This window comes from Eriocheir sinensis, chromosome 56 (assembly GCF_024679095.1).
Source record: "Eriocheir sinensis breed Jianghai 21 chromosome 56, ASM2467909v1, whole genome shotgun sequence".
NCBI classification, from domain to species: domain Eukaryota; kingdom Metazoa; phylum Arthropoda; class Malacostraca; order Decapoda; family Varunidae; genus Eriocheir; species Eriocheir sinensis.
The window spans coordinates 9,183,263-9,193,514 of NC_066564.1; the positions used below are offsets into that span (position 1 = coordinate 9,183,263).

At 42.6% G+C, this 10,252-nt stretch overlaps 1 protein-coding gene across 2 annotated transcripts in view; it reads right to left on the minus strand.

Annotated features, from left to right (window-relative positions):
• LOC126984263 (MAM domain-containing glycosylphosphatidylinositol anchor protein 1-like) overlaps positions 1 to 10,252 on the minus strand; it is a 76,619-nt gene that overhangs the window by 39,322 nt on the left and 27,045 nt on the right. For both annotated transcript variants that reach the window (XM_050837883.1, XM_050837882.1), the window contains exon 3: positions 4,826 to 4,949. In XM_050837883.1, the coding sequence (XP_050693840.1) occupies positions 4,826 to 4,949 (124 nt within the window). The remainder of the gene's footprint in view (positions 1 to 4,825; positions 4,950 to 10,252) is intronic.

Consider the following 10,252-nt stretch of genomic DNA (forward strand, 5'->3'; position numbering starts at 1 on the left):
GGGGACTTGAATAAAACGGAATATATGAAATGCACCAAACGAGAGTTGCGCATAAAATTAGCAAGGCTCATAAATACGGCGGAGAGAAAATTTTGATGAAGAGCTGCCCGAAATAAAAGTAATCTTGAAAAAAATAACACACCGGCGGACACATACTTTGAGGCGTAATGAAAACGGGAAATTACCTTTACGAAAACCCAAATTCAAAGAGAGAGAGAGAGAGAGAGAGAGAGAGAGAATAATACATAGAGATACATAAGGAGATATTGTTTTGGTTAATACAGTAGTTAACACATACCTTAAAACATTCAACCGAGATTTCCATGCAATTTATTATATATTTTTCTTTATATATTTATCTCCATCTCTTTATTGTTTATGACAGTTCTTTAATGTTGTCCTATTACGTTTAAACCTCCTTTTTTAGATCTCTCTCTCTCTCTCTCTCTCTCTCTCTCTCTCACACTTGTTAATCTAATATTTTATAACGATATTTTTATTGAATTTATTTTTCCTCTTTGTTCGCCCTCCTGTGTGCTTCTAACTCCTTTATCCTCCCCACCCTGTCCTCTGCCATTCCTTTCCTGTCCTCTCCATTCCTTTCCCTCCTTTCTCCTGTTCCTCCCCTTTATCTCTCCCATTCCTCCCCTTCCTTTCCTCTGCCATTCCTCCCCTTCCTTTCCTGTCATTCCTCTCCTTCCTTTCTCCTATTCCTCCCCTTTATCTCTCCTATTCCTCCCCTCCCTTTCTCCTGTTCCTCCCCTTACCTCTCCTATTCCTCCCCTTCCTTCCTTTCCTCTGCAATTCCTCCCCTTCCTTTCCTCTGCCATTCCTCCCCTTCCTTTCTCCTGAGTACTACTCAACGGACAGCCTTCCGATTGGCTACCAGTCACTAGTGGAGTGCCTCAAGGGTCAGTGCTGGGACCCATCCTCTTTATCATATATATCAATGACCTAGAATCAGGACTGAAATCCACAATATCGAAATTTGCAGATGACACCAAGGTGGGTGGAAATGCCCTCACAAAGACCGACTGCGAAATCATTCAGAAATACCTCAATCACATTATCGAATGGTCGGAAAAATGGCAAATGTCTTTTAATGTTGACAAATGCAAAGTCATGCACATTGGGTCCCAAAATAGTAACCACCCATACATCATGAATGGGAGACCTCTGCAAGCGATGCAGGAGGAAAAGGATCTTGGAGTCACTATCAGCAGTGACCTGAAACACGCGAATCACTGTAAAAAAGCATACACCAAGGCCAACATTATGCTCGGGTTCATAGCGAGGAACTTCGAGTGTAAAACACCAGACGTGATGCTATCCTTGTATAATTCCATGGTAAGACCGCACCTCGAGTATGCAGTGCAGTTCTGGTCTCCCAATTACAGAAAGGACATTGCTTTACTGGAAAGGATTCAACGACGCGCCACAAAGATGATTCCAACCTTCAGGGCTCAACCGTACGAGGAACGACTCAAGCGACTCAATCTCTTTACATTGGAGAAAAGACGCCTACGAGGGGATATGATTCAAGTCTTCAAGTATCTAAAAAAGTTCAATAACGTCGATTACTCCAAATTCTTTGAACTGCAAACCAACTCAAGAACTAGAAATAACGGTTTACCCATTCAGTCGAGTCGATGTAACACAGACATTGGAAGGAGTTTCTTTTCAAACCGAGTCATCCGCCACTGGAACAATCTTCCCTCAGAAGTAGTAAATGCGAATACCATCAACTCCTTCAAATATAGAATCGACCGTCATTTCGCTGCGTCGGGAGTAAACTGAATAACGAGGGGCTTCCATCTGCTCCTCAATATCGAGGTGCTTTCATCTGCTCACCAAGCCCCAAGTGGCGGTCGAGGAGATTAAATCACCCAAGCGGGCGACCTCGTAATGAGCCAATAGGCTTTCTGTTGCCTGCATTTCCATGTTTCCATGTTTATCTCTCCTATTTTTCCCCTTCCTTCCTTTCCTCTGCTACTCCTCCCCTTCCTTCCTTTCCTCTGCTACTCCTCCCCTTCCTTCCTTTCCTCTGCTACTCCTCCCCTTCCTTCCTTTCCTCTGCTACTCCTCCCCTTCCTTCCTTTCCTCTGCAATTCCTCCCCTTCCTTCCTTTCCTTTGCCATTCCTCCCCTCCCTTTCTCCTGTTCCTCCCCTTTATCTCTCCTATTTTTCTCCTTCCTTCCTTTCCTCTGCCATTCCTCCCCTTCCTTTCGGTCATTCCTCCCCTTCCTTTCCTCCGTCATTCCTTCCCTTCCCTTCCTTAATTTTTCTTACTTTCCTCGATTTCCCTTCCCTGCTTTGCCCTTCACGTGTCCTCAAAAGATGAATGATAGTCACGTTGTGGATAATTAATGTCTCTCAGTTGCTTTTATTGCTCTACTTTGATATAATTTAAAAACCTGATATTTTTGTAATTATATATATATATTTTTTTTTTACAGTAAGCTTTGTACTACTTGTTTATCGTTGTCAGAAGTTTGGCTATTTTTCACTGCCATTCTTTTTTATATAATTTAAAAAGCTGATATTTTTGTACTATTTTTTTTTTCATAATAAAGGTTTGTAGTACGTGTTTTTCATTGTCAGAAGTTTGGCTATTTTTCTTCTATTTTTTTCACACTTTCGAATATACAATTCTTCCTGGACGTGCTGCTGACGGTCGGTCCTCCTCCTCCTCCTCCTCCTCCTCCCCTCTTTCATCTGTCACTTTTAACGCTGAAGATGTTATAACTAAACTTTCACCGTGAGATCTTCAGCCGAGAGGAAAAATAAAAGTTTGGGGACCGCTCTTCCCTCGTCACTGCCGGGAATTTTTGTAGCTTATTAGGCTTATAACTCACCATTAAGGCAACAGCCGAAGCGACAAGTACAAGGGGAAGGAGACAGAAAGTAACCTATGGACTTTAAAATACTGCCAGGCATTTACATTTAAACAGACACACGGTCCTGTCCTCTGCTCCCCTGCTACACTGACGGAATAATTATATGCTTAGCTCGTCCCTGTCATCCTCCCTTCATCCTTCCGTTCCCTTACTCTCAATCCTCAATCCTCTCTTTCTTTCCTCGTCCCTCGCAGCCTCCCTTCTTTCTCCCGTCCCCATACTCTCCATTTTATCCTTTCTTACTCTCCCTGGTCTTATCTTCCTTCTTTTCTCGTCCTTGTCATCCTCCCTTCATCCTTCCGTTCCCTTACTCTCAATCCTCAATCCACTCTTTCTTTCCTCGTCCCTCGCAGCCTCCCTTCATCCTTCCGTCCCCATACTCTCTCCCTTTTATCCTTTCTTACTCTCCCTGGTCTTATCTTCCTTCTTTTCTCGTCCTTGTCATCCTCCCTTCATCCTTCCATTCCCTTACTCTCAATCTTCTCTCTCCTTTTCCCCTCGTCCCCGCAGCCCTCCCTTCAATCTCCCGTCCCCATACTCCATTTATCTTTCTACCTCCTGGTCTTATCTTCCTTCTTTTCTCGTCCTTGTCATCCTCCTTCATCCTTCAGGTCGCTTACTCTCAATCCTCAATCCACTCTTTCTTTCCTCGTCCCTCGCAGCCTCCCTTCATCCTTCCGTCCCCATACTCTCTCCCTTTTATCCTTTCTTACTCTCCCTGGTCTTATCTTCCTTCTTTTCTCGTCCTTGTCATCCTCCCTTCATCCTTCCGTTCCCTTACTCTCAATCCTCAATCCTCTCTTTCTTTCCTCGTCCCTCGCAGCCTCCCTTCTTTCTCCCGTCCCCATACTCTCCATTTTATCCTTTCTTACTCTCCCTGGTCTTATCTTCCTTCCTTCCGTCCCCATACTCTTTCCCTTTTATCCTTTCTTACTCTCCCTGGTCTTATCTTCCTTCCTTTTCTCGTCCTTGTCATCCTCCCTTCATCCTTCCGTCCCCATACTCTCTCCATTTTATCCTTTCTTACTCTCCCTGGTCTTATCTTCCTTCTTTTCTCGTCCCTCTCATCCTTCCGTCCCTTTACCCTCCCCAATACACTCTTCCTTCCTATTTCCCTCTTGCCCTCTCTTTCTCGACCCCTCACTCGTTTTCCCATCTTTCCTCCTTGCCTGTCTCCTGTTCTCCCTGACCTCCTCAACGTTTTTTTTTTCCTTCGTTCTTCAAACCGTCTGACGCTTTATCCTTCTTTGATGATGCCACCTCTCCCTCTCCTCCCCTCCGTAAGAACTTAAGCTTCTGTTAAGTATTCCTCTTTGCCTTTGTCCAAGCACCATCATCCGTGCTCGTACCCTTCCACCCTTCGCTAGTTGTCTTGATAAACGCGCGTTCTTTCCTTCCGGGGGTTTGTCTCTTAATGATTGGTGATTCATTTATGTAAAAAATGGTTTTCCTTCTCTCTCAAAACTTTCGTCAATCCGTGCCCTCCACCAAGCTAACTATTATCATCCCTCCTCAGTCTTTCTCTTTTGTTTTCACTTCCTATTCCCGCCAGACTTCCTTTTCAGGGTTATTTCTATATCTTAATCTGATTCCTTACCTTCAATCCCTTCCGAAGCCTTGTTCCTGTTACCTAATCCCTCTCTTGAGTCCCGATTTTGTTCTAATTTCATATTGTCAAGCTCGCCATACTTTCTCCACCTTACTCTTTGATCCTTTCCAAACTCACCTTCAGTCTCTTAGTGTTCTTGTTCCATCGTCGTCATTTGTTTCATGTAGCCTGTTTGTCTCCAGTCTTTTGTTCACCCGTTCCCACCTTGGCTTCAGTTTCAATCCTTGCCCCAGCTTCCCGTGCACCTCGTCCTTCTCTTTAGATCAGTGTCCGTGGTCTCTCCAAATAGTCCCTGTTCTTGCCTTCCCCTCGTACTTACCTCCAGTCACGATGCAGGACAGCCTCAGTGGACTCCCCTCGTCGGCCGTGACGGTGTTGGAGGTGACGGTCTTGCCAGTGTGCAGGGCCACGCGGATACTCGAGGGCGGCTCCACCACCGTCACCTGAGCGGAAGAAACACAAGGTGACTCACTGATGGGGGAGAAGACTGACGAAAAGTCTCTAATTCTCTAAACTCTTAATGATCATTACACAAGGCGACATGACTAAAATGTAAATCACAGTGGAAATCCATAAATACTGACACAAAGATGTTATATTGAAGAGGGTTATCTATTGATCTTTCACTTAATCTAACTGATTGGGTTTGTAATCAGGTCAGAGGCACAGGAAATGACAATATGGCTGCACAACTGGCTGTCAGATGTTTACAAGAATATATGACTGCTGTTCACATAGTCTTTGGCCGTCCATTTCACCTCTAGCAGGCAAGGCTTATTAACCCGGTAGCAGCAGGGATTATGTTTCTTAGAGGCCCCTCTAAGCGAGAAAAATGAGAAAAAATCATCACTCACACAAACCATTACATAATCTATATCAACGCATTTGTGATCAGTTTATGCATAATTTATTTTGGGGGGTTTATATCATGGCAAAAATGTGGCCCGTCGCTGGTACACGGTAAAGCCACAAATTTGGCCCGTCGCTGCTACCGGGTTGATTTTCTTTCCAAACACATCATATCCGAGTATAATGAAATGCCACTAAATCTTTCACCCAAACGTAAACTGTATTCCATGTCCACCTTACGATGAACAACAGCTTATTTCTCATTTATTGGTTTACTTTATTTTTCTCTTGGCCTTTTCCCCATTGCACACATTATGAACAACAGCTTATTTCTCATTTATTGGTTTACTTTATTTTTCTCTTGGCCTTTTCCCCACTGCACACATTATGAACAACAGCTTATTTCTCATTTATTGGTTTACTTTATTTTTCTCTTGGCCTTTTCCCCATTGCACACATTATGAATTATGAAGTAAAGGCTCTTCGAACACACAGACAGGTAGGAGAAATTTTTAACCCATTTTGTGTTAGAAAGTTGCGGACCAAGTATAAAATATTCCTGGTGCCTCTGTTGAAAGACCACCCGTCACCACAAGACATATGTGTTCTCAACTTCCGAAATTCGTCTCTTCTACAACTCGTCAACGTAAATGTCACATCCAGATAGGTCATACAGCCCCTGCCTGCCGCTTCCCCTGCCGCCTGAGCCCTCCCTGCTGACTTTACTTTCTGACAAACCGCCCAACTCTGCCAGTCTGTCTCGCTATCTGTCTACGTCCGTCTTCCCGTCTGTGGCTGTCTACCTCTGTGTCTCTGTCTGTCTAACTGTCAGTCTGTCCATCTACTCTCTCTCTATCTATCTATATATCTAATTATCTATCTATCTATATCTAAGTATACACAGAATATCCCACTTTTTCACATGAGTATACTAACATGACCACAATGACGAATATCTAACACACATGAGAGTCTTCTGTGTGTGTAAATAATGACTGGCCGCCCAACACACCTTCCCGCGGGACTAACAAAGGTGATCTGAGAAAGCGTAGCCTACACGAGTTGTTTTGATGCAATTAGTTTACCTGGTGGACGGGGGGGAGGAGGGAAACCAGGCGAGGGATTGAGTCGAACATTTTCTTACTGTATACTCTCACTTTCCCCCTCTCTCTCTCTCTCCCACTCTCTCACCCTCTCACTCTCTCTCTCGCTTTCTCTGTGTTCCCCATCCTTTTAGAGAAACAGTGAACTTCCGATTTTCAAAGTCTTTTCCTTTCCATTCCTTTCATAGGGACACCTCTTCCTTTTCCCTTTCCCACCTCCAACCCGCCTTTTCTTTCACAGGCTCTCCTTCTCCTCTTCGCCTCTTCTCCTCCCCTCCGTGCTCTTTAATTCCATCTCGCTCTCTCTTTCTCTGTGCAGTCCGATCCGACCACCCACCCACTCAGTCTGTCCCGCCGTTCCCTGTGCTCTCTCTCTCTCTCTCTCTCTCTCCTGCTCCCAGTCCCTCAAGGTGCGCAGACAATATTCTACCTCCCAGGTGAACGCGGGGGCGGCCTGGTTCGTGATGCGTTGACATGGATTTTTAAGTAAAACAGAATGAAATTTCAGGGGAGAGACCCCGGCCAGGGATAAAACTACGCCGGTGGAGAAAAAGAAATCCTGTGCAAGAAAGAAAAAGGTTGATAGTAAAATTTGTGTAAGAAATGAGTTCGATATTGACAGAATCAACCCGACACACAAGAGGCGAGATTGAGAGAGAGAGAGAGAGAGAGAGAGAGAGAGAGAGAGAGAGAGAGAGAGAGAGAGAGAGAGAGAGAGAGAGAGAGAGAGAGAGAGAGAGAGAGAGAGAGAGAGAGAGAGAGAGAGAGAGAGAGAGAGAGAGAGAGAGAGAGAGAGAGAGAGAGAGAGAGAGAGAGAGAGAGAGAGAGAGAGAGAGAGAGAGAGAGAGAGAGAGAGAGAGAGAGAGAGAGAGAGAGAGAGAGAGAGAGAGAGAGAGAGAGAGAGAGAGAGAGAGAGAGAGAGAGAGAGAGAGAGAGAGAGAGAGAGAGAGAGAGAGAGAGAGAGAGAGAGAGAGAGAGAGAGAGAGAGAGAGAGAGAGAGAGAGAGAGAGAGAGAGAGAGAGAGAGAGAGAGAGAGAGAGAGAGAGAGAGAGAGACACACACACACACACACACACACACACACACACACATATACAAGCACCACCTCCCCCTACACACACATGCAAAGAAACACGAAACGAGACAAATAGCGACTCTACAGATGTGTCACAAATGCAAATACGAAACACACAAAATATCTTACACAGCAATGCCCTCCATATGTCTCACTTCAAAGAATCAAACAAATAGAGGTAAGAAACTAGGTCCAAACTGCGTCCCGGTACGGATCGTGACCTCTCTCTTTCTCTTTTCCGGAGGTCAAGAGCAACAGGCAAGCACGAGAAAGTTGGCGAGGAAGCGAAGAGAGCTTAAAGAAATTTGCATCTCCTTGCGGCGAGCGTAACTATGGCGAAGAAGAAGAAGAAGAAGAAAACGAAGAAAAAGAGGAAGAATAAGAAGAAAACGAAGAAAAAGAGGAAGAATAAGAAGAAAACGAAGAAAGAGATGAAAAAGAAGAAGAAAACGAGGAAAAAGAGGAAGAATAAGAAGAGCACGAAGAAAAAGAGGAAGAAGAAGAGGAAGACGAAGAAAAAGAGGAAGAATAAGAGAAAAACGAAGAAAGAGGAAGAATAAGAAGAAAACGAAAAAAAAGAGGAAGAAGAAGAAAACGAAGAAAAAGAGGAAGAATAAGAAGAAAACGAAGAAAAAGAGGAAGACTAAGTAGAAAACGAAGAAAAAAAGAAGAATAAGAAGAAAACGAAGAAAAAGAGGAAGAATAAGATGAAAACGAAGAAAAAAAGAAGAATAAGAAGAAACGAAGAAAAAGAGGAAGAATAAGAAGAAAACGAAGAAAAAGAGGAAGAATAAGTAGAAAACGAAGAAAACAGGAAGAATAAGAAGAAAACGAAGAAAAAGGATGAATAAGAAGAAAACGAAGAAAAAGAGGAAGAATAAGAAGAAAACGAAGAAAAAGAGGAAGAATAAGAAGAAAACGAAGAAAAAGAGGAAGAATAAGAAGAAAACGAAGAAAAAGAGGAAGAATAAGAAGAAACGAAGAAAAAAGGAAGAATAAGAAGAAAACGAAGAAAAAAGGAAGAATAAGAAGAAAACGAAGAAAAAAGGAAGAATAAGAAGAAAACGAAGAAAAAGAGGAAGAATAAGAAGAAAACGAAGAAAAAGAGGAAGAGTAAGAAGAAAACGAAGAAAAAGAGGAAGCATAAGAAGAAAACGAAGAAAAAGAAGAAGAATAAGAGGAAAACGAAGAAAAAGAGGAAAAAAGAAGAAAATGAAGAAAGAGAGGAAGAATAAGAAGTAAACGAAGAAAAAAAGGAAGAATAAGAAGAAAACGAAGAAAAAGAGGAAAAAGAAGAAAATAAAGAAAGAGGAAAAAGAAGAAAACGAAGAAAAAGAGGAAGAATAAGAAGTAAACGAAGAAAAAAAGGAAGAATAAGAAGAAAACGAAGAAAAAGAAGAAAAAGAAGAAAAAGAGGAAGAATAAGAAGAAAACGAAGAAAAAGAGGAAAAAGAAGAAGAAAATGAAGAAAGAGAGGAAAAAGAAGAAATCGAAGAAAAAGAGGAAAAAGAAGAAGAAAATGAAGAGGAAAAAGAAGAAAACGAAGAAAAAGAAGAAGAATAAGAAGAAAACGAAGAAAAAGAGGAACAATAAGAGGAAAACGAAGAAAAAGAGGAAGAATAAGAAGATAAAAAAATAAGAAAATGCAGAATGAAGAAGAAACAGAGGAATAGGAAAAGAGGAAGGTGACGAAAAAGAAGCACACCCACACCAACACACACACACACACACACACACACACACACACACACACACACACACACACACACACACACACACACACACACACACGTTTGAGGGAGTATTTTTGATTTAAGGGGACTAGCTAGCTTCACGGTATCACATAAGCTAATACTACCTGAGGGGAATCTGGAGGGGCAAGAAATATATATGTCGTTCTAAAAACCTATGAAATATATTGGCAAAGTCTGTTAGATAATACATAAAAATCAAAACTAACACTGAAAAGGCAAAGGATGGATAAAATATATAAAAAATAAAACATAGAAGCGCAGCAAGAAAATAGAGGGGGTGAAGAAAACCAAAAATTAAACGTGAATCTGTAAAATCTATAACACAATGGCAAGGGACTGAGCGACATGAAAGGGAGGAGGAACGCAGCGAGGAGGTGGGAAGAGCCGCTTTCGTTGGCTCATCAGAAATATTAGACCGTGTTTTCTTTTTTTAAGCCCGGGAGGAGTGGAGAGGCGGGACGTGATAGAGGAGACGAGGGACGAGAACCCCTCCTCCGTGTTCTTCAGTTTCCCGTTAAAGATAATAGCTCATGAGGCGTCCGAAGAGGAGAGGGAACCAAACGAGAGACTAAGATGATTTGTAATATCGCAAGTAAAATGAAAATGAATATAGGAAATAGCCGAAGAGTTGGGAGTGACTATGAATGTCGAAACTTATTAAAGAGAAAGCGAGCAGAGGCAGAAGAAAAAAAAGGAGGCAGCATGAGGCGCAAGAAGGATGAAAGAATGTTAAGAAGAAAGCAAAGAGGAAACCAACGGAGAAAATTAAAACATAAAGAAAATGACTACTCGAAATAAAAAAAGGCTTAAGTAACAAATGAAACGCAGTATTTGGAGAAAGATTGAAGATGAAGTGGTGAGAGAATGGGAAGAGAGGCTTGGAGTGAAGGACCAAAGGAAGGAGGGGAGGCAGGAGCGGGTGAAGGAGGGAAGTTTGGTCCCGTTACCTTACAAGTTAGGGAAGG